This window comes from Doryrhamphus excisus, linkage group LG2 (assembly GCF_037039965.1).
Source record: "Doryrhamphus excisus strain RoL-2023G ecotype Guam linkage group LG2, RoL_Dexc_Guam_v1.1, whole genome shotgun sequence".
NCBI lineage: Eukaryota > Metazoa > Chordata > Actinopteri > Syngnathiformes > Syngnathidae > Doryrhamphus > Doryrhamphus excisus.
In genome coordinates, this window is record NC_136358.1 from 17281888 (window position 1) to 17309483 (window position 27596).

The 27596-nt window shown below is 40.2% G+C and overlaps 3 protein-coding genes across 5 annotated transcripts in view; all 3 read left to right on the forward strand.

Moving 5' to 3' along the window:
- LOC144902127 (homeodomain-interacting protein kinase 2-like) overlaps positions 1-4941 on the forward strand; it is a 26732-nt gene extending 21791 nt beyond the window's left edge. Inside the window, exon 8 of the mRNA XM_078799157.1 lies at positions 4812-4941. Coding sequence (XP_078655283.1) covers positions 4812-4941 — 130 coding nt within the window. The remainder of the gene's footprint in view (positions 1-4811) is intronic.
- On the forward strand, positions 4834-7481 carry tmem229a (transmembrane protein 229A). The gene has a single exon (XM_058077124.2). It carries the CDS (start codon positions 4944-4946, stop codon positions 5871-5873), a length of 930 nt encoding a protein of 309 aa, XP_057933107.2. The 5' UTR covers positions 4834-4943; the 3' UTR covers positions 5874-7481.
- A 3240-nt stretch (positions 7482-10721) lies between these two features.
- On the forward strand, positions 10722-27578 carry LOC131132001 (actin nucleation-promoting factor WASL). 3 transcript variants are annotated; one of them, XM_058077121.2, is made up of 11 exons: positions 10722-11114; positions 17133-17267; positions 19919-20005; positions 20304-20400; positions 21907-21930; positions 23662-23845; positions 23965-24007; positions 25286-25439; positions 25903-26426; positions 26495-26600; positions 26671-27578. In XM_058077121.2, the coding sequence occupies exons 1-11, from the start codon at positions 10992-10994 to the stop codon at positions 26730-26732; spliced, it is 1539 nt and encodes a 512-aa protein (XP_057933104.2). In that variant the 5' UTR covers positions 10722-10991; the 3' UTR covers positions 26733-27578. The 3 variants fall into 3 exon arrangements, with proteins under 3 accessions (XP_057933104.2, XP_057933105.2, XP_057933106.2); XM_058077122.2 differs by lacking the exon at positions 21907-21930; XM_058077123.2 differs by lacking the exons at positions 10722-11114; positions 17133-17267; positions 19919-20005; positions 20304-20400; positions 21907-21930 and adding an exon at positions 21995-22861.
- The last annotated feature ends 18 nt before the right edge of the window (positions 27579-27596 follow it).

Below are 27596 nucleotides of genomic sequence, written 5' to 3' on the forward strand. Positions count from 1 at the left end.
ACTCCATGAGCTAATTGGGGAGAAAAGTTGAAAATGAAGGTGAGGTCAAAGATGTGCCAGCGAAGAGGAGGCTGTTTAAGATGACAAGGTTAAAAGGAAGGTCAAGGAAGGGCAATTAAATGAAAGCAGAGGAGATTCATTATGCCGGAGTTAAGTTTCTAAAAAGATAACGAGATGCAAGTAAGAATTATAAGACAGTGCTGAAACTAACCGTAATTTCCTTAGTCGATTCATCTGAAGCTTGTTGCTTCATCGACTAATTGGTTAGGTCAGGGGTCGGCAACCTTTACTATCAAAAGAGCTATTTTACCCCCCACGTTCACCATAGGAAAATAGACTGGAGCCGCAAAAGAATCAGTTAAAAACAATATCTTTCTTGATTTTAACAGCAGAATGCTGCACGGTGGGCGTGTGGTTAGCGCACAGACCTCACAGCTAGGAGACCAGGGTTCAATCCCACCCTCGGCCGTCTCATGCATGGGTTTTCTCCGGGTCCTCCGGTTTCCTCCCACATTCCAAAAACATGCTAGGTTAATTAGTGACTCCAAATTGTCCATAGGTATGAATGTGAGTGTGAATGGTTGTTTGTCTATATGTGCCCTGTGATTGGCTGGCTGGCCACCAGTCCCTGGTACCTGCGCGCTAACCACTCAACCAACAAGTCTTTTTTTTTTTTGTTTATTTGTTTGCTTTTTTTGTTTTCAATTATACTTTTCAATTATTTGTTTTTATGAATACCTCCAACATTTATTGAAACAATATTGAAAATATTCAATATCATAACAGTGTGATATAAATAGTACTATATTGTAATGATTTGTTTTTATTACTATTTCAGTGTTTTTATTTATTTAACTATTTTTATTTTTTCATTATTTATTTTTTCTATTACTATTTTTAATTATTTTATCTATTTTTGACTGCTTTTTTCTAATAATAATTATTATTATTTCACAATTTTTCAAAATTAATTAGCATGACAATTGTCTTTAATGGTTTGTACATCTTTATTTAGTGTTTTTTTGGCCTACAGTATGATATAAATAGTCCATATTGAAATTATTTGTTTTTATTACTATTTCAGTGTTTTTATTTATTTTGACTATTTTAATTTTTTTATTATTTATTTTATTGTTTTTCTATTACTATTTTTATTATTTATTTTTGTCTATTTTTTCTAATAATAATTATTATTTCACAATTTTTCTAAACTAATTAGTATGACAATTGTCTTTTTAATGGTTTGTACATCTTTATTTAGTGGTTTATTTTGTTTGTTTGTTTTGTTTTGGCCTACTGCAACAAGATCTATACATAATAATTAAAATAGCAAATGGCATCAAATTTAAAGCATATGCACTTTATATGCCCCCCTCCAAGAGCAATTAATTTGAAAAAAAAATTTAAATTATTATTTTTTCCAAGTGTGAGGGCCCCAAAATTAAATTTTTCCTCGGACCCCATGGAGGCTGAACATCATGCTCGGTTCCTGCCAAGTTGCCGAAGAAAAACTAACTAACTACTCTGTAGCAGATTGACAGACAGTTGGTGAGGCTGCCGGCTATATTTTAAGATGTGTAGTGAAGTTTTTTTTTGTTTTTTTTTACAAGGCTTCTCCAGCTTGGTTGCTCCAAAACAGACACTAAATAAGAACAGTGACACAAAACTCTTAAGTAGGAGATGCCGTTTTTCTTTCACCCTAGTGGCCAGGCACATTAATCAAGGTTTTTAAAAATCATAAAAATACCAAAATCTATGATGTCGAAATATCAACAACGGCACTATGAAATGAACAAAAAGTTGTAATAGTTAACAGAATCCCAAAGGAGGGCCACAGGCAGGCTAAGATTGCTACAAGGGACATTCAGACAAATTCATTACAATATCATCTTAAGGAGCGAGAGCAGGAAGAACAGGAAGAGATGTTTTTGCTGCTTTGTGACCAGGCATACCCTCCATGCTCAGCTTTGAATTCCTAATGAGGAAACTCCTCCCGGGAATAATGCAAAGCTCCTTTTGGGGGGGGCGGAATGTCTTTATCCTCAATTCATCCTTCCCTCCCTGCAAGACCCACAGTGTTATCCGAGCAACAGGCAACTGGAAATACAATGGTTAGAAAAAGAGGTGGCCCCCTGACTGATTTGTTATTCTATGCGTGTTTGTCACACTTAAATGTTTCTGATCATCAAACACATTGAAATATAAACACCGCTGAGCAAAAAATTAAGTTTAGTAATGAAAATTTTCATTACTAAGGGAGGGAAAAACATCCAAAAGGTTAGAAAAAGGAAAAAGTTACAAAGCATTCTAAAGCATTGGGGCTACAGCAAAGCACAGTAAGAGCCATTATCCACATGAAACAGTGGTGAATCTTCCCAAACAAAACTACCCCATTAGCACAGCAATTACTCATCCAAAAGGTCACAAAAGACCCCACAACAACACCCAAACACCCGCAAGCTTCACTGGCGTCAGTTTCATGACTCTACCATAAGAAAGACTTTGGCTTGCATGGCTCATCATTTGACAGAAAATATCTTGATCATGGGTCTCAAACTGGCGGCACACAGGCCAAATGTGGCCCACTGGATGCTAGTTTGAGGCCCCTGCCTTGATATGAAAGTTTAATGTTAGTTTGATATGGATGCTGTATGGTATCATGAACTCAGAAATGACTGATTAAATTGTTAATTTTTTTTATTTTGTGTAGAAAAATTAAAATTAAGATATTTGAGAACAGTAAAAACTGGAAACAAAAGCACTGAAAAAGTGCTGGGTTTTGGGTTTTTTTTCTGTTTTTAATTTAAAAAATAAAAAAAATAAAAAAACCTGATATGGCCCAGCCTCACTCAGACCCTAGCTCCAGTGGCCCCCAGGTAAATTGAATTTGAGGCCCCTGATCTTGTTGATCCCCCAAAGACCTTTAGGAAGGTGTGTGCCCCATTACAGGAACATCATACCAAGGGTAAAATATGGTGGTGGTAGTGTGATGGTCTGGGGCTGCTTTGTTGTTTCAGTATATTCAATATTTTGTTCAATATTTTGTGTTTAATTGTGGCTTAAAAATAAGAAATCTTTAAGTTTTACCATTGTATATAAAAAAACAAATGCAGGTTTTTCTTGAAATATATATATATATAACCTCATAACCTCATCCTACCCTGGTAAAAGGATCCAGAATAAAACAGTACAATAATGTATTATGAGGCGCTCTCATAAAGGAACATCATACCAAGGGTAAAATATGGTGGTGGTAGTGTGATGGTCTGGGGCTGCTTTGTTGTTTCAGTATATTCAATTTTTTGTGTTTAATTGTGGCTTAAAAATAAAAAATCTTGTAGTTTTACTGTTGTATATCAAAAAAGACGAGATGCAGGTTTTTCTTAAAATATATATATATATATAACCTCATAACCTCATCACAGCCTGGTAAAAGGATCCAGAATAAAACAGTACAATAATGTATTATGAGGCGCTCTCATAAAGGAACATCATATCAAGAGTAAAATATGGTGGTGGTAGTGTGATGGTCTGGGGCTGCTTTGTTGTTTCAGTATATTCAATTTTTTGTGTTTAATTGTGGCTTAAAAATAAAAAATCTTTTAGTTTTACCGCTGTATATAAAAAAAACGAGATGCATGTTTTTCTTGAAATATATATATATATAACCTCATAACCTCATCATAGCCTGATAAAAGGATCCAGAATAAAACAGTACAATAATGTATTATGAGGCGCTCTCATAAAGGCAAAACAAAAGCAACGGGGGCCATGTGTGTATTCAATAATGGCACAAATTGGAGGAAATGGCTTCTGAAATTGCATTTTCTGGGGTGGGGCCTTCTCATTCTAAGTGCATGACGGACGGTGCATTAATTTCCAAAAGTGTCGCATAGAGACAGCTTCATCTTCCGTCCACTCACAAGCCTCAAATGAGCCTAATGGAACATATTTGATCAGGAAATGGATGGAAGGGGAACAAGTAGGGCACCTTGACATGCACACAATGATGCAAGGTGTCAAATAATGCACCGAAGATTAATGCAATATAAATATCATTCAACGTTTGCTCCATTATGACTGCAGAGAATCAGTGATGCACATCAGCAACCATTTTGCTCATGTTTCTGCGAAGGGAAACAATATTTTAGGCTAAAAGGGGGCCCGCCCAAGCCACTGAAAACTGTGTTACTTTGCTGCCATCTAGTGTTAAAGCACCATAATAAACATACAGTACTGTTGAATTAGTGCTGATCTGAAAACTGAGCCATTTTCAAACCAGCAACCCCCATCCATGTGCTCCCTAATAATAAATTAACAATAATAAAAAACTAATATATTCCTTATTTATAAATGGAATTATTTTTTGTAGCATAAAATGTTTTCTCTGCTTTATTTATTTTGTATCATACAGGAAGGAAATACAGGAAGTGAACAATAGACAAGGGGCGGGATTAAACGAGTACTCGTGGAACTATATCGAGTTACTTCCTGTAGATTCTAAATAATAATAAATAAATAATAATAATAAATAATAATAAATTCTAAAAAGACTATGACTGAGCCGCATTGGATCCACTTCCTGTCTTCATTCAAACTGGGCTTGTGTACCTAATGGATCCATTATTGAATTATGTCGCCATCTGTCGGTCATTGAGAGTGGATGCAAGTTAATTCCCTACATGCAAGTTAATTCGCCTTACTTTTGTCATAAAATAAACAATTGAAAAATTATAAGGTATATTAAATAATATTTTTGAGTGATTAAACAAAATTTGTATAACTCCCGTACTCTTGCTTTCTTTGTATAGCTCTGCTTTCCGGAAGGCACCTGAACGCACCAGCAAGGCTGCAGATGTGTTTGCATCCGCATTCTGCGAGTGTCTTTTGAAAAAGAATGTCTCGGAACGTAAAAGCGGCATTTGGATATCGATGACTTGACGATGGCTAGCAGGTCCAGAAGGACGGAAGAGTCGCCGGAAGTGGAAGCGTCCGATGAATCTGACAAGGTTGACGCTTCGCGGGATCTCCCGCCATGGATGCGGTTGTACTTCTACGGAATGCACGGAGTGACTCTGGATGTTCTGGTCTCCTCTTTACAAGGGGTTGTAAATGACAGGGACCCCAAGTTGGTGGGCTTCTCATCTCCGTATATGTGCGTGGTGCATTCACTGACCCACTTAGCGCTGGAGAAGGTGTACTCCCAGAAGAGGTGTTTTGAAGGGAGGCCTGTTGTGTTTCATCTCGTCTTCTATCCGTCTGTTTACATCGGACTGCAGCTCCTGACCGGCAAGCAGGTCCTATCAGGCGCACACCTGATCCTCCACTACCTCCTTGCTCTCTATTTCAGCAAGGTCTTCCACAAGGGGGTGTCCAAGTTGAGGTACCACCCCTCCAGGTCCGGTCCACCTCCCCGCCGCCTCCCTGGGTGCCTCCGCTTCTTGTTCTTCGGGATGCACGGCTTTCTGGACGAGGTGGCGTTCACCTCGGCGTTCAATCTGGTGGAGAACTCGAACCGGAGCCTTAGGGGTCACACATCCTTGTGGTCCTTCCTCATGTACGGCAGCTGCAGCTTCGTAGTGGAAAAACTCTACCTGTACCTGCACTTCTCCAGAGGCTGGGGGACCTGGCGGAGGCTGCCCATCTATATCTGCTTCATCTACACGTGGGAGCTGTGCTGGGGTCTGGGGTTGAGGCAGTTCGGGGCCTGCTCCTGGGACTACTCGCACTATCCGCACAACTTCATGGGACTCATCACTCTCCTCTACCTGCCGGGCTGGGCTTGTCTCAGCCTCTACCAGGATGTGCTGTCCAATGTCCTGCTCAGGATCCGGTGCACCGAAGAGACCAAAACAACGAGCAAGAGGGACTGACGTCAATGCAGCGCCGCCATCCAAAAAAATTGGACTTTGGAAATGTTGCGTGAGAGCACATATTGACCCAAATAATGTAAAAACATAAGCATGGATTATTAAGTGACAAGTTCTTAGACCAAAACAATGAGCAAGAGGGACTGACGTCAATGCAGCGCCTCCATCCAAAAAAATTGGACTTTAGAAATGTTGCATGAGAGCACATATTGACCCAAATAATGTAAAAAATATGCATGGCTAATTAAGTGACAAAACTCAAGCTACTTCAAAACAAAATGTCCTCTGCTGGGGTGAACATGTTGATTTTAGCATTCTGCTACACTGTAAACCCGAATGTTCAAAGTACTTCAATAAATGAAGTTATGCATACTCAAAGTTCTTAAAAAAGGATCCAGTGCACCAAAGAGACCAAAACAACAAGCAAGAGGGACTGACGTCAATGCAGCGCCTCCATCCAAAAAAATTGGACTTTAGAAATGTTGCATGAGAGCGCATATTGACCCAAATAATGTAAAAAACATAAACATGGATTATTAAGTGACAAGTTCTTAGACCAAAACAACGAGCAAGAGGGACTGACGTCAATGCAGCGCTTCCATCCAAAAAAACATGGACTTTGAAAATGTTGTGTGACAGTACATATTGACCCAAATAATGTAAAAACATAAGCATGGATTATTAAGTGACAAGTTCTTAGACCAAAACAACGAGCAAGAGGGACTGACGTCAATGCAGCGCCTCCATCCAAAAAAATTGGACTTTGGAAAATGTTGCGTGAGAGCACATATCAACCCAAATAATGTAAAAACATATGCATGGATTATTAAGTGACAAAACTCAAGCTACTTCAAAACAAAATGCCCTCTGTTGTGGTGAACATGTTAGATAGATAGATAGATAGATAGATAGATAGATAGATAGATAGATAGATAGATAGATAGATAGATAGATAGATAGATAGATAGATAGATAGATAGATAGATAGATAGATAGATAGATAGATAGATAGATAGATAGATAGATAGATAGATAGATAGATAGATAGATAGATAGATAGATAGATAGATAGATAGATAGATAGATAGATAGATAGATAGATAGATAGATAGATAGATAGATAGATAGATAGATAGATAGATAGATAGATAGATAGATAGATAGACTCCCTTTATTGTCATTGCACAAAAACACAGTAGTGAGATTGCCAACGAAATGTCGTTGATTTTAGCATTCTGCTACACTGTAAACCCGAATGTTCAAAGTACTTAAATAAATGAAGTTATGCATACTCAAAGTTCTTAAAAAAGGATCCAGTGCACCAAAGAGACCAAAACAACAAGCAAGAGGGACTGACGTCAATGCAGCGCCTCCATCCAAAAATATTGGACTTTGGAAATATTGCCCGAAGACAGCTGGGATAGGCTCCAGCACCCACCGCGACCCTCGTGATGATAAGCGGTAGAAAATGAATGAATGAATGAATGTTGGTATAGGCTGCCTTTTTTAGTGGGGAACTGATATTTTCCTGAAACTAACCTATGTTCTACTGCTGACTACTAAAGAGTTCAATTCCACCCTTGGCCATCTCTGTGTGGCGTTTGCATGTTCTCCTCCAAAACATGCTAGGTTAATTAGCGACTTCAAATTGTCCATAGGTATGAATGTGAGGGTGAATGGTTGTTTGTCTATATGTGCCCTGTGATTGGCTGCATGGCTACCAGTCCAGGGTGTACCCTTGCCTCTCGCCCGAAGACAGCTCGGATAGGCTCCAGCACCCCCCGCGGCAGAAAATGAATGATTTCTTCACTAAAATCACTTCTCTAAAATTATAGAAATAGGCACAATTGAGTTTCGGGTACAGTCAGACCTTCTGGTACGAACAATGAGGTTCCACCATATTGCCATATATCATCAGTATTTTTTCAGGTTAACTATAAAGCATGAGTGTTCCCATTACTGACAATATGTATAAATGCCAACACGATTAAATATTTACGTGAAAATCCTGTAGGGCGCTCCAGAATCCAAACTATATTATTCATGTTGCCCTCCTTCTTCTATTTTGTGGATCAAGCTTCACGAGGGCAACCCCCCACCCCCACCACACAGAAAACCGTCACTTTCACCTGCGTCATTAAGTTCAGTAGAGTATGTCTCGGTGTCCACTTCCACACAATGAAAAGGAAGTGAATATTCGTTCGTGCGGGCATCTAAAAAAGCAAGGTGGAGCGGTTCAAAGTTTCCTGTTTTGGTCTTCAACTTGTCATTCAGGTTTTTCAAGTCTGGTGGAGTGCAGCGGATTCAGTTTGATCAAAAACCAAATGGAAGCGTATATCTGCGTAACATAATGCAACATAAACTGATGCTTTAATCAGGACTTTGTTTGCGTTTATTGGCTGTTAAGAGCATTTAAAGTTAACAGCATTCAGGCTCATTCGCAGGCCTGAAATGTGCCAAGATATATAAATATATATACATATCAAATTCCTACCTGAGGGCCATGCGGTGTGTTCACTTGACACTCCGCGACAAAAACACAAAATCTTACCACAAGTGCCCTAAACTTTGCCCTATATGTTTTTATCTTTTTAGTCCTATTTTATGGTCTTCAGCTTTTAACTCCAGTGTTTTGTTTTTATCTTTTTAGTCCTATTTTATGCTCTTAGTCTTCAGCTTTTAACTCCAGTGTTATGTTTTTATCTTTTTAGTCCTATTTTATGGTCTTAGTCTTCAGCTTTTAACTCAAATGTTATGTTTTTATCTTTTTAGTCCTATTCCATGCTCTTAGTCTTCAGCTTTTAACTCCAGTGTTATGTTTTTATCTTTTTAGTCCTATTTTATGCTCTTAGTCTTCAGCTTTTAACTCCAGTGTTATGTTTTTATCTTTTTAGTCCTATTTTATGCTCTTAGTCTTCAGCTTTTAACTCCAGTGTTATGTTTTTATTTTTTTAGTCCTATTTTATGCTCTTAGTCTTCAGCTTTTAACTCCAGTGTTATGTTTTTATTTTTTTAGTCCTATTTTATGCTCTTAGTCTTCAGCTTTTAACTCCAGTGTTATGTTTTTATCTTTTTAGTCCTATTTTATGGTCTTAGTCTTCAGCTTTTAACTCCAGTGTTATGTTTTTTTTCTTTTTAGTCCTATTTTATGGTCTTAGTCTTCAGCTTTTAACTCCAGTGTTATGTTTTTATCTTTTTAGTCCTATTTCATGCTCTTAGTCTTCAGCTTTTAACTCCAGTGTTATGTTTTTATCTTTTTAGTCCTATTTTATGCTCTTAGTCTTCAGCTTTTAACTCCAGTGTTATGTTTTTATCTTTTTAGTCCTATTTCATGCTCTTAGTCTTCAGCTTTTAACTCCAGTGTTATGTTTTTATCTTTTTAGTCCTATTTTATGCTCTTAGTCTTCAGCTTTTAACTCCGGTGTTATGTTTTTATCTTTTTAGTCCTATTTTATGCTCTTATTCTTCAGCTTTTAACTCCAGTGTTTCCTCAGGGGGGGTCCTCCACACTAGGGGCTGTGTCGGGTCTGCTGAGGGGGTGCCATCCTTGGGTCCCTTTGACCCGGCCGGCTGGGGGTTCCTCCCTTTAATGGGGGGGGTCCGCCCGTCTGTCGGAGTCGGGGGGCCCGGGTGCTGGTCCCCCGATGGCACGGCCTGCAGCTCCTCCCAGTGTGGACGGCCCCAAAGGTGCCGTTTTCTTGATATTCAGTGCCATGCCATGTCTCCCTACTGTGTGTGATTGTGTGACTGTGTGTGTGTGTGTGTGTGTGTGTGTGTGTGTGTGTGTGTGTCTGTGTCTAGTATGGAGGGTGGGAAGGAGGGGCTTTCTTTTGTTTTGCTTTGTTATTGTTTTTTTTCCTTTTAATTGTGGTAATTGTTTTAATTCTGTAAAGCACTTTGTGTTGCATGTCTTTGCAGGAAACTATACAAATAAAGTTGATTTGATTTGATTTTAAATAAAGCATGCGTCAAAATCACAACTGGAGTGTAATTTTCTTTCCACAACGCAACCAACACCCATTGATGAGCTTGACGCAGCATGTTGCAAAATCCACGGACAATAGTGACAAAATTAGTCATGCAAGCGATTATATTACAAAAGTTATGATAATAAAAAAATGAATGAAGAGACACATAAAATTATTTGAATGTGAATGTGGATGCTTGTTTGTCTAAGGGTTTACCCCACTGGGATAGACTCCAGCTCACCTGTGATCCTATTAAGGCCAAGCGATATAGAAAATCGATGGCAGTGCAGAAATAACATGCATGTAGCGGTCATGCTACCCCTGAGGGTACGCATAGCAACTGGAGCGGTCTTAATTTTACCTCAATGTATTGTCAGCTATATTTAGTGCATTGTCATGAATCATCCCAGCAGCTAATGAGTCTTAAATCCAAGGGAGAAATCACTTCAATAACCTTTTTGCTTCCTTCAGAGGAAGTGAATTATCATTTAAATAAGTCAGTGCTTCAAGATAAGGTGTTTAATTTAAAGGTGGTGTAAGATTTGCATTAATTTTAAAGTAAGCGAAGGAGCTAAGACTATTATGTTGGCAACATGCACCTTGTCTCTTGACTTACCTCCTCCCATTCTGCACACATTCCTGTCATAAAAGCCAGGGGCGGACTGGACTGTACCACACTACAGGAGAGAAAATACAATTTATATTTCATTATAAAGCCATTACATATCATATATGAAATAATATGTACTAGTAATAATTTATAAAGTATTATATTAAATATTTGTGTTGCTCTTTCTGTCATACCTCTTTCTCGTTACGTTTAATGGACACGGTTGAGTCACTGCGTCACCCCCATCACACAATAATGGTCTCGTCCTGACACTGCCATGTTGGATGGAACAGGCTCTGGGCTCTCAGGCAGCCGGACTTCCCAGGAAAGTTTTTGCCGTTTTCCGCTCTCTTTTTCAGCTTATTTCCCTGGAAAGTAGAAACTGGATCGTCATCCCTAAAAGAGCGTACACTTCTGGAACCGCAACCGTGCGATAACTGGGTTGAACCGACTTGTGAAGCAGGGGGGTCGGAGGAAGGCCACGGATGACTCGAGGATTGTTTATGGATCTTTTTGGACTCAGTTCTTAGAGTCGTAGTTAGAATGATGTCAACATCGATAATGAGTGGACTTCAAAAGCAGCAGCGGCAATCAAATGTCGGTTCTATGCTATTGACGCCTCAAGAGAATGACTACATATTCAACAACCTCGGCAGGAAATGCATTGTAAGTTTTTTTCCCCTTTCATGTGGAAATCAAACACCACGCTTATTTAATTCCTTTTCAAAGACCAAAGCTAGCTTCTTTGTATGTCTATTGGTCGTTAGCTTTTACCCCGTGCAGGGGTTGGTTTGTTTTGACAGCCGAGACAGCGAGGGGCCGATCGACGGTGTTGAGACCCGTTTGGGACGGTGTCTATCCAGACAATATTGACTTTCATGCCAGTTTTTAGGCCTCAACGCCTCCAAGTTGAATTTTGACACACCTGAAGTCACCTAGGAATTGTTCCTGGCTGACATAACACTTTTCACCCCGCCTGGACTCAGCCGAACTAGCGAGAGCGAGAGCGGTCAGTTAGCTGCAAAACCAATCAACAGAAGGGGGATCTTTTTTTTAATGCCGGTATTATGTAACGTTAGCCGAACCTGGGTTGTTTTCGGGAAGTGTGTCCCCATAAGGAATGTGCAGACCAGGCTTGACAGGGGGGCAGCGCTGACTAGAGACGAGTGCTTGGGTTTTCGCCCCCCCCCGTTTCTTATGTCCCGTCCTGCTTTACCAGTCTGACTACAGTCACGTGTGCACCATTCTCAAAATCGGATAAAAGAAATCACTTCTAATAGTAGAATCCTGCTAGCAACAACGACACTCGCATATAACCAAAAAAGCGAAACTAATCATTCCAGGGTAAAAAAAAAATTCATACTTATTATTTGGCTCTTGACATATTTTCAAAAATATCCGAAGTAGTAGTTTTTGCGCTATCAAGCAAGAATGACACTTTCAAACAAACCTTTCCATTAACAAAACTAAACATTTCTGTTCTTAAACCTATATATATATATATATATATATATATATATATATATATATATATACGTATATATATATATATATATATATATATATACACACACAAAAAGCTAGGGTCCTCAGTCTCCGTTTTTAGCTTAAAGTAAACATTAATAAACATTAGCTATGAACTATATTGCCCCTAGTGGTCTGGAGTGTAAATACTTTTCTGTGTTTTGCCTTTAATGTCCGTAGACAAAAGAATTGTTTTGTCCACTGCTGCAAATGAATACATGTAAATCTACTTACTTTCATAAATTGTCTTTCTGCAAAGAAATTCCTCTTATTTCTTCAATTTTTTTGTCGAAAGGCACTTTATGAAATAAGTACATTTACTTGTATTCATTTACAGTGCAATTTTGACATCCAATATAGTAGTGTTATGCGCTAACGATGGATTTGCGCGATCGAGCGATAACGCTGCGCCCGAGGTGGATCCAAGTCGATCGATTTCTGCGCTCACGATCGATGGTATATTACTGTGCCCGGGATGGATGTGTGTAGTTTGTTTAGATGCCAACAGATGGCAGCGCTGAGCGTTGTTACTTACAAGAATCAACAAGAAGTCAATGCATGCAAATTTCAAATCTTTGATTAATTGTCAAGCAGTTCACTTTGTTACCGTTCTCGGCGGGGGGAGTGTGAACCTTAACCCCTAACCCTGTATGCAATTAGCAGATCAACGATTGTCATTATATCGTAAGCGCAGTATCAAAGCATCTGTCTCCATCGCAAGGCAGTTATATCCATCGTGAGTGCAGATATTGACCGATTTGTGCGCTAATGATGGATCCATCTCGGGTGCAGCGCTATCGATCGATCGCGCAGATCCATCGTTAGCGCGTAATAGTAGCAAAGTTGACATACAGCTCAAATATGTCTTATTGTAAAAGTGTTTTTTCACATTTCAAAGAACTAAATACCTGTTAGTGGATATTTGCATTACATTTTTTGTGTTCTTAACATTCCCCTTTTTATTTGTTAGTAGAAAATTATGGGGGGCTACTCTCAAGCAGCTTTGAATTGTGCTGCCCCTAGTGGTCTGCAGTGCAAGTTGCATGTTATTTGCAATTTATTATGTTATGATGTCCCACATAGCCTAATCTCAGGTTGCTTCCTCAAAGTGATTCCTGAAAATGATGATCGCAGGGGGAAGTCAGTTCTCACCTCACAACGATGACCTAAGCAGGCATTTCCTGTCCCATGACTTTTTGACAGGCGTGTATGTGTTTTTATCCTGCTCGGCGTGAACGCACAGGTTTCTGGGGTGTGTCTTAGCTTGTTCAGAAATGCAGCAACAGCATTCCTTTGGCGATTGTGTCACCCGGCATGTGACGGAGACAAGGAATCGGGAGCATTCCTTGCAATTGTATTTGTTTCTTTGTATGCGGGGAAAGAAACATGGCATCAGTTTAATTAAAATGTAATGCATGTACAACAACAACAGTGTTGCCTTTCATAGTTTGAAATGCTGCAATAGGCGTTTTTTTTTTTTTTATTCCTAGTTACCTGTGCGGTTTGTGGCGCATAGTCAGCGCAACCAGTTTATGACACAAAAGTCCTTATCGACTTACTCATTGGTATTCCCTCGCTTTTCACCATCAGCACTCTGAAAAAGGTGGAAGGGGTCCAAATCTATGCAGTGTGTGTGTGTACGTGCACAGACTGCCTGATCAGCAGTAGTACCCCCTTAGCAGGAAGTCCCGTGGTCAGCCCTCATTTGCTGATTTGTGCTGGAGAAGTGGAACATGATTCCCACTTAATATTTCTTTTTTTTTTGCGTATCATATCCTTCCTTCCTCCATTTTTCTAATTTTAACCCAAGCTGCGTGGTCTAGTTGTACACACTGCATCATGCACAAATGGTCTATATCAGGGGTCTCAAACTCAATTTTACTGGAGCTAGGGTGTGGGTGAGGCATCAGGTTTTCCAAAAAAAAACAAAAACGCATTTATTAAAAACAGAAAAATGAGTAAACTTTGCTTTGGTTCCGATTTTCTACAAGAAAAGCTCTGATAAAACATTCCACTGTTCTCAAATATCTTCATTTTTAATTTTCTACACAAAATAAGATCAAGAATAAAGAAATCAATCAATCAGTAATAAATAAAATGGCAAATAATTAAAAATTAAGAAACCACATATAGTTGGTGGGTAGACAAATAATTTTTTTCAGATTAAAATTAACAAAGCATTATTAGAGCCCTGTAGACATGACAAAACACCACTATAGTCACATTTATTCTCTTTTTTTATTTACAACATATTGCGCAACTGCAGGGTCTTGAGACACATGCTAACTCGCAAACTAGAGAGCTAGTGACCTAAACGGTAGCCTCCAAGTTATTTCCTTTTAAACTTAAAAAGCCAAAAACTTACCACTTCCACACGGACAGAGAGGATAACTATTAACAGTTATTTAACCTTTAACATGAACATTAATCAAATGTAATATTTTTTTCTGGGTACATGATACAATACAGCATCCATATCAAACTTGCGTGGGCCGCACTAACATTAAACTTTCATATCAAGGCGGGGGCCACGTGTTTGAGACCCCTGGTCTATATAAATCTATTTTTATACTAGTTTAAGGCACAAGTAACAAAAGAACGCATATATGTAAGAGTGTGTGGTCGTGACACGGCAGACCGAGCTCCACTTCCTGCAGCCTTTGGCCTTGTCAGGAACCATCAGCACTCCATGCACAGATGAAACCTCAGGCTCTGTAGAGTCTCTGAAGGCATTACTCTCTGACTGCCCAGAGAATGTGTGTTTCCAGATATATTTGTGTGTGTTTTTGAAGATATCTATATGCATTGTAATATTTGGTGTGCATAAATACATGCATGCAAACAGTCACCATGCAGTGGTATGCTCTATTATACAGTGCAGCTTATATTATCATAGAGTTTTGTCAATGTTCTGTCAATGTTTGAACAAGGAACAGGAACCATGTTTGCCCTCTAACTACTTCGCAAGATAAAGCCACACCTGATAATTATTTGCTGTGTTTCAAGTGGTTCCTGAACTTCTGATACTTGTCTATTCCTACACACTTATAAAAATATATACAATAATAATATATATAAACGTACAGTGTTCGCAGACGAGGTGTTCAGGCGCATTAAGTCACACTTTTATTCCCTATGACATGTGGCGTACCCCTGGGGGCAGAGATCGGCAACCTTCAACATCATTGGAGTCATTTAGGTTTGTTATCATCAAATGAAAAAACAACTTTGACCACTAAATTGAAGATAACACTACATATATAATTTCCTTAAGCGTATTTTCACGTTTCTTTTCTGCCTTCCTGTTTCTCCTTGCGGGGTGATCAGCCAGGTCACGTTTCTTCAGCATCTTCTTAAAGGAAAACTTCCCATCATCCACAATCCTTATGTGAAACAAGAACAAATTTTTCCCTTTTTTGTGTGTTCTAAGGAGAGAAAATGGCTGTCATGAGGAAGTTAACAAGACACATTGTAGGATATACCTGTTCCGCCTATAAACTTTGAAAGGTGCATGGCACATCAGAATAAACTAGGGGTGTGTACTGGCAACAATCTGGCGATACAATACGTATCACTATACTGTTAAGAAGGCAATATTTTTTTTTGTTTTGATGTAAGTTAAAGATTATTTCCTGTGAAAACTGAATTACACCAGCAATATGCACTTACTTATTCCATTAGAACAGTATGTTTTGCTGTATCACAAACTTAAAGTGTAGCATTTGGATAAATAAAGCTTTAACGTCCAACTTTAAATTTACCAAAAAAAAACCAAATAAATTAAATTATGTCTCAAGATCCTGCTCAAATGTTTGCATTTTATTAGCTGTGAAAAAAAGTAGAGCATACAGTCCCTGACTTATCCACCATCAGAACAGTATTTTTGTAACTAACATCAGTAAAAAGTCCTTTTAGGATGCTTGAAATAACCATTATTTTACAAAATAGTGATATCAATTTGAAAATACCTGCAATATCACAGTACTACGGCTGCACGGCGGTCATGTGGTTAGCGCACAGACCTCACAGCTAGGAGACCCGGGTTCAATTCCACCCTCGGCCATCTCTGTCTGGCGTTTGCATGTGTGTATGCGTGGGTTTTCTGCGGGTACTCCGGTTTCCTCCCACATTCCAAAAACATCTCTAGGTTAATTAGCGACTCCAAATTGTCCATAGGTATGAATGTGAGTGTGAATGGTTGTTTGTTTATATGTGCCCTGTGATTAGATGGCTGGCCACCAGTCCAGGGTGTACCCCGCCTCTTGCCTGAAGACAGCTGGGATAGGCTACAGCAACCCCCGTGAGGATAAATGGTAGAAAATGAATGAAATGAATCACAGTACTGCTTTTGTTGTATACAAAAGGACCTTGGCATTGCTTGCTAGCGGCAGGTCCTCATGGTGTCTCGCTAAGTGGACTTGCAGATTTGTTGTGTTTCCCGAATACTTTATTGTGTTTATGTGTAAGGACGGTTCCTTGCCTAATTGACTACGTAATAAGTGCTGCCACCTAACGATCGGAGGTTTAAATTCAAATCAGAAATGAACCTTTGCCGTGTCTACACTTGAATAAATACCATTATACAGTCTATGATAAATGCCTAAAAATAGCCATATCATACTTTTGAATATCGATACAGTATCGTGGAACGAAGTATCGTGATATATCGCTGAAACGGCGGGTTGCAGACCCCTGGCAGAGGGATATGAGGACCCCACTTTGGGAACATAGGCTGTATTGGAATATAAAACATATGGCGCATGTATCCGTGCAGCTCAGCGTGTGTTGCCTCACTGATGCTTTCATCTTTACGTTAATAGCCCGACCCCCACATGGCGAGGAGACCCCTGCAGCAATTTGTAAAACAACATGGAGTCTGTGATTGCATGTCGTTATGGTTGTAATTTAACAGTGTCACTATTAATGCCTTAAAAGACGTTTTATAGCACTTAAGCAGCTTCCCGTTCTTAGCATTACGATATAAAGTCCCGAGTGCTCGGAATAGCGTTAAGTCCGTAAGGAATATTAAGACTTCAAAAAGTGCTAAAATGGTCAGGAATGAACTAGATCAGACGATTATTTTCCGCATCCCCCCGCCTATGCTCACTTCCTGTTTCATCCCTGTCATACTTAACCCTGTCCTTGTCGCCCCCAAACTAGAGTTTGTCCTCGGCGGTGGTCCAGGTCTTCACATCAGACAGGAACGCCACATGGAGCAAGAGATGCTGCGGTGTGGCCTGTCTGATCAAGGACAACCCCCAGCGGTCCTACTTCATCCGAGTCTATGACATCAAGGTAGGAGCATTCTGCTGCATTATATCTTCTTGAGGTCGATGTCGATACCATCCTGATACCAATCAATGGCCGTTCAAGCAGAGCACACCTTGTTTTTCAGCTTGTTATTATCTTGGAAAGCCAATTATTCCTCCACAGTGTCACAGAACAGGCTGGAATTCCTGTTTCCCCTCAATGAACCGCAGCTCTGCCACTACCAGGAGCACTCATGTAGCCCCAGACCATGATGCAAGACAGCTATTATGGTTCTCACTTGTGTTGCCATATACAGTGAAGAAAATAAGTATTTGAACACCCTGCTATTTTGCTATTTCTCCCACTTAGAAATCATGGAGGGGTCTGAAATTTTCATCGTAGGTGCATGTCCACTGTGAGAGAGATAAACTAAAAAGAAAAATCCAGAAATCACAATGCATGATTTTTTAACAATTTATTTGTGTGATACAGCTGCTAATAAGTATTTGAACACCTGTGTATCATCTAGAATTCTGACCCTGAAAGACCTGTTAGTCTGCCCATTAGAAGTCCACCTGCACTCCATGTATCATCCTGAATCAGATGCACCTGTTTGAGGTCGTTAGCTGCATAAAGACACCTGTCCACCCCATACAATCAGTAAGACTTTAACTTGTAACATGGCGAAGACCAAAGAGCTGTCCAAAGACACCAGAGACAAAATTGTACACCTCCACAAGGCTGGAAAGGGCTACGGAGCAATTACCAAGCAGCTTGGTGAAAAAAGGTCCACTGTTGGAGCTATCATTAGAAAATGGAAGAAGCTAAACATGACGGTCAATCTCAATCGGAGTGGAGCCCCATGCAAGATATCACCTCGTGGGGTCTCAATGATTCTAAGAAAGGTGAGGAATCAGCCCAGAACTACACGACAGGACTTGGTCAATGACCTGAAAAGAGCTGGGACCACCGTTTCCAAGGTTACTGTAGGTAATACACTAAGACGTCATGATGTGAAATCATGCATGGCACGAAAGGTTCCCCTGCTTAAACCAGCACATGTCAAGGCCCGTCTTAAGTTTGCATATGACCATTTGGATGATACAGAGGAGTCATGGGAGAAAGTTTTATGGTCAGATGAGACCAAAATATAACTTTTTGGTCATAATTCCAATAAGCGTGTTTGGAGGAAGAAGAATGAAGAGTACAATCCGAAGAACACCATCCCTACTGTGAAGCATGGGGGTGGTAGCATCATGCTTTGGGGGTGTTTTTCTGCACATGGGACAGGACGAGTGCACTGCATTAAAGAGAGGATGACTGGGGCCGTGTATTGTGAGATTTTGGGGAACAACCTCCTTCCCTCTGTCAGAGCATTGAAGATGGGTCGTGGCTGGGTCTTCCAACACGACAACGACCCGAAGCACACAGCCAGGAAAACCAAGGAGTGGCTCCGTAAGAAGCATATCAAGGTTCTAGCATGGCCCAGCCAGTCTCCAGACCTGAACCCAATCGAAAATCTTTGGAGGGAGCTCAAACTCCGTGTTTCTCAGCGACAGCCCAGAAACCTGACTGATCTAGAGAAGATCTGTGTGGAGGAGTGGGCCAAGATCCCTCCTGCAGTGTGTGCAAACCTGGTGAAAAACTACAGGAAACGTTTGACCTCTGTAATAGCAAACAAAGGCTACTGTACCAAATATTAACATTCATTTTCTCAGGTGTTCAAATACTTATTAGCAGCTGGATCACACAAATAAATTGTTAAAAAATCATGCATTGTGATTTCTGGATTTTTCTTTTTAGTTTATCTCTCTCACAGTGGACATGCACCTACGATGAAAATTTCAGACCCCTCCATGATTTCTAAGTGGGAGAAATAGCAAAATAGCAGGGTGTTCAAATACTTATTTTCTTCACTGTATTTAGATGTGTGTTAGCTCATTTGTAGTAGCTAATAAATTCATTCATTTTCTACCGCTTATCCTCATGAAGGTTGCTGGAGCCTATCCCAGCTGTCTTCGGGCGAGAGGCGGGGCACACCCTGAACTGGTGGCCAGCCAGCCAATCACAGGGCACATATAGACAAACAACCATTCACACTCACATTCATACCTATGGACAATTTGGAGTAGCCAATTAACCTAGCATGTTTTTGGAATGTGGGAGGAAACCGGAGTTCCCAGAGAAAACCCACACATGCACGGGGAGAACATGCAAACTCCACGCAGAGATGATGGAATTGAACTCGGGTCTCCTAGCTGTGAGGCCTGCGTGCTAAACACCCGACCGCCGTGCAACCCCTAGCTAATAAATATATACTATATATATATATATAAGCGGTACATTGCCTACTCTAAATAAGGGGTCTGCAGTCACCACTGACTGAGCGTTGATTCTCAGGGGTCCTTGAAGGCACCATAGTTGAGTTACCATAGTTTGCTGCCACAAATAGACTTCTATTTGGCTCGTTCTTTTTTCACCTCATCGTTGACGCTGGGTGTGAATGTATAAGGGTGAGGTTTGATGACGTTATTATATGTGCTCATATTTTTTCCACTCTCTCATCCCGATCTGCTTGAGGTTTGTTGGAACTGGATTAAAACGATTGGGGACCACTTTGTTAAAAAATGTTTATTTCTGTATTAATGTCCCCTGTTGTTTTCTCCAGTCTTACAGTGTGTTTTCTTTTTTTACAGGATGGCAAGATGCTGTTCGAGCAGGAGATTTACAACAATTTTAGCATCAACCTCCCTAGGACGTACTTCATCACGTTTGCTGGAGATGTGAGTTGACTTCCCAAGTCACCACATTGATGAGTTGTATTGTAGCTATTTATAGCAGGACAGTCATACTGTAATTAGAACCAAAAAAACACACACACACACACACACACACACACACACCGCCCTCGTTGATGGAAACCAGTTTTGAATTGGCACTCATTTGTTGATAAAACTTTGTAAACTTTCCCAACTTGCTCAAGAGCACTGCTTCCAGGAGTAGATAAATCACACCTTAAGCTTTGTTTTTATTCGTGTTGCTGCTTTGTTTATGGAGTCATTGCTGTCTTCTTCCCTTCAGACGACCCAAGTGGGTTTGAACTTTGCCAGCGAGGAGGAGGCCAAGCGTTTCCGGGGTCACTTGATGGAGCTTTTGAGCAAAAGACAAAGGAAAACTGGTACCAACTTCCTGTTGCTACACTCTCTACCTTAGCATTTCTTCATCATGTGTTCGCTCTTTTTATTTTTACTAAACAAGGGTGTCCAAAGTGCGGCCTGTGGTACAATTTTTGTACTGCAGCTAATTTTTATTAGCTCGTATTGTAACCCATGTCAAGCTAAAACTCAATTCTAAACCCCCGAGCGCTTACTATGACCATTTACAGAAACACACACGAGCATGAGTCTTGTGATTGTAGGGGTGTTATTTCATATCTAGAGGGCTCTAATCATCTTATTTATAAGGTAATAAACAGGTTTTATGTGCTCTTAACTATTAAAATATTCAATTTATAAATAAAGAACCGTACTTCTAGTAAATTGACTTATTACGGTCGAGGTTCGGGATCAATTAACTGCTATAAATTGGGGATTACTGTATAATATTAGATATTACACAAAGTCAAATGACTTGAAAGTTTGGACACCCCTCACGTACTGCATTGACCCAAAAGTGGAGCGGGAAAAGCCCAAATCAGCATTTAAACGTTTTTTTTTCATATGTAGAATTTAATAAATCATGCTATTTTGTCGTTATTATCAGACAAAATATATGATTGTTAGCAAATTCTTTGTATATTTTGCCTACATTAAACATTTTAAGCATAAAGATGACTAAATGAACTAAACAGTACATTGAATATAGCATCTTTTGAGTGCAAATTTCTTCTGTATGCGGCGCTTAGTGGAAAAAGTACTGCATTGACCCAAATATAAGACGACCAAAATAGGCACAAAATTGGAGGGGGAAAAAAGCACTGTACTTTAATGAATCAGCGCTATCTGAAAAATTTGCATCATAACTCGTGTGTGTGTGTGTGTGTGTGTGACGGGAAGAAAAGCTTGGGCACCATCTATTGGGTCAAACGTATAAATAAATAGTTCAAGTAGTTTCTAGGAATCAAATATCATTGAGTCTTTATATCAGGGTCATTATGGTGCATTCAAGGAGTCATAAAGAACTTCGTTAACACACATTATAAAACATGGTCTGCTTCTTTTTGTCACCATTCTCAGTCTGCAGTGATCTAATTAGTAGAAGCAGATGCAATACTAGTGTCCATCGTCCTAAAGGGGGGCAGTATAGGCTGAATATGTTATCAGCCGAGGGACTGAAAATGATGATTTTTGTCATTTAAAAAAATCGGAAATGCACAAATTGAGCCCAAATTCTCTTCTCAGTGGATCACTCACGCACGTCTTTCAACTCACTTGCTTTGGGATTGCAACAAGTCTTCTCTTCTGTGTCCTTTTGGAGAACTCACACCATTCTTTTTCATTGCCTAATACGCCAGAATCTTCCGCTTGTCTTCACTTGGACTCTTCCAACGCTTTCTACCAGATGTAACATTTCAACCAGGCTTCTTCTTCGTCTTCTTCTTCTCTGCTGTCTGGCGCTCTTGCTCACTTTCTCGCCACCACTTAGCATAAAGTTGTAACCATTTTGGTTTGTCTTGTGTTCACAGAGAAGAGACGCGAGCCTCCAAATGGTACGTTGTGTGCACTCTTTCCTGTCCTTAACTCCACAAATTGGTGATTTTTTTTTTTGGGTACAAATATCCACCTTTTTTCCCGTACATTCATTGTGTTTTTGTAAACAAGAGTTTTAATCCAGGATTAAGCATGCATGAACGTTACATAAAATCTAGTGCTAAATCCTCTAATAATATGCAGGGATTACATCACCATGTGTATGTGTGTGTGCTTTGACGGGGGAAAAAAAAGGGAGGAGATAACCAGTGGAAGTGGGAGGAGAAATGGCAGCATGGAGACAATCCAAGCGTCATAATCTTAACTGCGTGAAGTGAAAAGGCAGCCAAATGTGTTTAGATGGACAGAAGCAGCGGGGAGCGTGTCCCTTCAGCTCAGACAGCATCCACTCATCCAGATGTCTGAGGAAGGTATTAAGGGATAAATCCAACTCCAGTACGCTTTGGCATCATTCCTATGCGGATAGACGAGACCGGAGTATGTGGATTCCTATTTCGGGGTATGATGCGTCCACCCGAAGTCGTTCCTCATTTGTGTCCTGAGTGAGCGGTCCTCCAGCAGCGATGATGTTCTGCACCACATTCCTCTCCACTCCTTCCGAGGATCTACCATGCGAAGGTGGCGGCGGAGCTTCACCAGGAAGCGGAGGCTTAGGCCCGGCTAGCTGCTTGTCATCCTTACACTGTCTGGTTCTCCCCCAAGACGAACTTTACCCAAATCTCTCCGAGAACGCCCACGCCGCCCATCAGCTCTCGGTTTGCTCGGAAGTACGAGCTCGCAACTTCATCGGGGATATGCTGCTAGACGTCAGCCGATGTCGGGAGAGAGATAGCAGGGGGATTTGGGACAGGGTGAGGCGGAGACGGAGTCGGTCTGCTTCACCTTTACCCAGCAAAACACCTAAAAGTCCTTGTAGTGAGAGTGTGAAAGGTATGTTCTATCTTACCGCACAGCTAACCGTCATAATTGCAGTACTTTCGTTTTTCTTATTTGTCCGTAATGACAACAAATGTCAGTGTCGCAAAAACTGCTGCAGATATATTAATATTTTCTATTGGAAACAATTCTTTTAAAAACTACTTAAGCCTGAAAAATACTGTATATATCAAATACTAAGTGGATTTTGAGATAATTTCAGTTTTGTTATTGATTTGTTAAAATAGGTTTTAGGAAATAATGGAAATCCAATGAATCTCTTCCAGACACCCAAAAATATGAACAAAAAATATATTTTGTGAAAGATAATTTGTGAAATTGTGATGAATGAAATATATAATATATATATATATAAGATATAAATATATATAATAATAATAATTTATTTGAAATTATTATTTATGTATTTATTATTTATTTTAAATAAATATTTTAAATAAATAATATAATAAAAAAAATATATATAATAATTTTTAATAAATCATTTTTGATTTATTGTTTTTTAAATAAATAACAATAATATAATAAATAAATGTATATAATAATAATTTTATTATCACATTTACCTCTATTGTGGACTCTTTTTGGCCCCATGGCGGGTTATTTGCAGTCGCATTAAATTAAAAGAAAAAAATGGCTGTGCATCATTTGTGCACAATTCCACAAAATGAAGGCAAATAGACTAGTTTGTTTAGTGCAATGTTGGCCGAAAACCCATTTATTTTTACCAAAACTGGGGCGTTTAGAAAACTATAAAATATATGAATGTCTGACCCTGCCCCCCTTCCCTCCAGGCCCGTCGCTGCCCATGGCCACCGTGGACATCAAAAACCCAGAGATCAGCAACGTTCAGCGTTTCCACAGCAACTCTCAGGTGAACAACATCATGCACTCCACTTTCCCCAAGCGGGAGAAGAAGGGCAAAGGCAAGAAGAAGAGGCTGACCAAGGCTGACATTGGAACGCCCAGCAACTTCCAGTGAGTTTTAGCACGGCTCGGGGCGCACTTTGCTTCATTTTATGTAATTCCCGGATATAATACAGAGGTGTCAGTGAAAGCATCACCTGCTGAATCACAGCTTTTCTGCTCCGTCGCAGGCACATCGGACACGTAGGATGGGATCCAAACACAGGCTTTGACGTAAGTGAAACTATAAAATAGCTTTGAATGAGTGCGTGACGTCCGCACATGTCAATCAGACTTACACATCTATCAAATTAACCGTTGGCTCACAAAAGTATTAAAGTTTGCTGCACAGCCATGGAGTCGTCGTCAGCACTGTTACACAAGGAGATTTTTCCCTTTTTTTTTTGGAGGGAACCTGTGTTTTGCATAATCCTTGGACTTATTCCCGTAACGCATCCTCTGTGACGGGGAGTATGAGATTATGTAGATTGGGGATGGTTTGGTTGGAAAAGATGAGAGTGGGTGATGTCATATGATAATGAATTCTTCTCGTCTTTTGGTTTAAAGGAGAAGATATAATTAAAGTTGAAGGTGGATTTGGTTATTTCTTGAAACCTTGCAACCCAACCTGTTCCTAGTGTCACTTGCTTGTGACGTTTTATTTTTTTTTTTTTCCATCAGAGTTGAACAACTGCTGCCGTGTTAATGCCCAAGTAAAAAATGTAGTAATTCGACATTTGATCCAAATTACTTCTATCAAAATATGTGACAATATCACATGACTATAACTACTTGGCTTGGCAGTCTTAAGCATCTTGGAATAGTAGTATTAGTAGTAGCAGCTACTGCATGTCAGTTTTTATATATTTTCTGTGGTTTTTGATGTTATCTGCATTGTGTCACAGACCAATGAAAATCAGCCATCGTTTTTTTTTTTTTTAGTTTCATCAACGTTCCTTCCCGTAGAGCAACTTTACTAGATGCTTCCAATGCCACCCCTCGCCACCAAGGGGCAGCATCTCACTGCACAGTGTATAAACAATTGCACCGTCACATCAACTCAATCTAACACTGTAATGGTAATGGTAATGGTTTAATTTCATTTGAACATGCATCAGATTACAATTGAATGCATCCCATAATCAGTTCACAGTTCCACATGAGTAGGAAGAACCAAAACTTATTAAATCCTACCCCTCCATCTGGTACTTTTACAATCAGTAACTGTTACATTTGTTCACTTCCTGCTTTCCTAATATAATTTAAGTTGGTTTTTTATTTATTTTATTTTTATTTTCCACATGTCCAAAAGGAATAGGAAGAAGCAAAGCTTATTAAATCCTACCCCTCCATCTGGTACTTTTGCAATCGGTAACTGTTACATTTGTTCACTTCCTGCTTTCCTAATATAGTTTTTTTCATTTATTTATTTATTTTTTTGTCACGTACCAAAGTACGAGGTGATATGACCATACAATGACATTAACGGTACTGTGATACTTCTCCCTGTAGTTGAACAACTTGGACCCCGAGTTGAAGAACCTCTTCGACATGTGCGGCATCTCCGAGGCTCAGCTCAAGGACAAAGAGACCTCCAAGGTTATCTATGACTTCATTGAGAAGAAAGGAGGCGTGGAAGCTGTCAAAAATGAGCTACGGAGACAAGGTACAGCAATAATGGCCGCTCAATTTTGGGTCGTGGTTGACTTATTTTGGCGCTAAATCCTTTCAAAAACTGAACTGAAAAGTTGACGGTTGTATCCTCAGGTCCGCCCAGGTGTAGCGGTATGTTTACATGCATGGGCTGCTGTGACACACCATGCATGCAGATTAGATTCTAGTTTAGGCATAAAATGGACTGAACTAAACATTGAGATTATATTAGATTATAATATAATCTAATATAATTAATAGTTAATTAATTAATTAAAAGTTAATTAATGTGTGGTTAAGCGAGCCTACCAGATGAACTGTCTTCAGTAGAATCCCATGCAGGTTTGCCTGGTTGGTGGATAATAATAATAATAATAATAATAAGCTATAATATCCAGTTCCCCCTCAGTGGTGTGTTGTTGCAACAGCATGATGCCTTCAACACTTCAGTGAATGTGATTTTTTTTCCTCCTCAGCGCCTCCACCCCCTCCATCCAGAGGCGGCCCACCGCCCCCACCCCCACACCACACCTCAGGCCCCCCACCTCCTCCTCCCGCCCGAGGCCGTGGCGCCCCGCCACCCCCACCGCCCTCCAGAGCCCCCGTCTCGGCGCCGCCCCCTCCACCTCCATCCCGACCGGGCATAACCGCGCCCCCGCCTCCACCACCGAGCCGGGGCTTCTTGCCGCCGCCCCCGCCGCCATCCCACTCCTCCACCCCAGCGGCACCTCCACCACCACCTCCCCCGACGGCATTCAGCGGTGCCGCACCACCTCCTCCGCCTCCGCCGCCACCTCCTGGACCACCTCCACCCGGTCTGTCCATGGAGGCTAACGGAGGCGATAGCGGCCCGCCACCACTTGGGGGCAAGTCGGCCTTGCTGAGTCAGATCCGGGAAGGCACCCAGTTGAAGAGGGTGGAGCAAAAAGAGAGACCCGTGTCCAGCACCGGACGAGACGCGCTCCTGGACCAAATCCGACAAGGAATCCAACTTAAAACTGTGAGTGATTCCGACTGTTATGCTACCAAATCCCACAGTGACCTTTAACCTTGCTGTCTTCACTTTAGAGAGACGATAATGACTCGCCTCCTTCCTCTGTGGCCCCCTCGGCTGGCATCGTGGGGGCTCTGATGGAGGTGATGCAGAAGAGGAGCAAGGCCATTCATTCATCAGGTAAATGGAAACTACCCTTTATTAATTGGCAGAATTCCACAGTATTCTTACAGTATGTACTTCTCCACAGATGAGGATGATGACGATGAAGATGATGAGGACTTTGAAGATGAGGACGAGTGGGAGGACTAGTCATACCCGCCCCTCTTTACTTTTGGATGATTCTGACGCTTAAATCTTTAATTTCAAATGACATAAATGTAAATGTTCTATCAATTTGCTGTATATTTTTGTTGCCTTTATGCTTTTTTTTTTTTCTTAATCTGTGCAATACCTCATTTAATCTGGACGTTCTCATATCTGTTTTGAACTGTCCTCCCATCTGTCGCTTGTCTCTCATCACACATTCCCTGCATCCTGTCTCTCTCATCGTCCCAAAAATAGCGTGCAATTTTGGCGTCAACCTGTCGTTTTTCCTCTTCTGGTCAGTCATTGAAGGCATCAGTGGAAGAGAAGCAAAAACAAAAAGAGATATTTTCATACCCTAATTGTGGTGTATTTTTACTAATCAAATGATCCTTGTTTATATTTTCTTAAAAAGGAATATTTAGCGTCATCTGATGTTCTGTGTGAATTTGCTCCAGGTTTTTCTGTTTTTTTTGCACAGAAAGAGGAGACTTGCTGCATGACAACGGGACATTTCAGGTCTGTATCATACGTATGCTTTACCAGATGAGAAAGATGGCGATGCGGTGGCATTTTGATGGTTCTCTCTTTCCTTTCCTTAAATAAACTGACAATGTTATTTTAATAAGTGATGTTTTTCACACAGTAATGCCATGATTATGTCGTACCATTGCAACCCTCGATGCACTAGGACATAAAAGCTTATTTAGCGATTAACACTACATTGAAATAGAAACACTACAAGGTTTGTTTTATCTTTTTCTACTTTACAATATCAAGTATTGACAATGTTTGTTGGAATCGGGTCGTTGGTCATGTAAACTTTGAGGAATAAAGACATTTTTAGTTTTACACCTGGGTTACTGGACT

Bases quoted from the DNA above. Each gene is read 5' to 3' on its own strand.
- tmem229a (XM_058077124.2), top strand. From the start codon at position 4,944: ATGGCTAGCAGGTCCAGAAGGACGGAAGAGTCGCCGGAAGTGGAAGCG.
- LOC131132001 (XM_058077121.2), top strand. From the start codon at position 10,992: ATGATGTCAACATCGATAATGAGTGGACTTCAAAAGCAGCAGCGGCAA. The intron at 23,846-23,964 runs GTGAGTTTTAGC...GCTCCGTCGCAG, and splicing joins GGAACGCCCAGCAACTTCCA to GCACATCGGACACGTAGGAT. The intron at 24,008-25,285 runs GTAAGTGAAACT...TTCTCCCTGTAG, and splicing joins ATCCAAACACAGGCTTTGAC to TTGAACAACTTGGACCCCGA.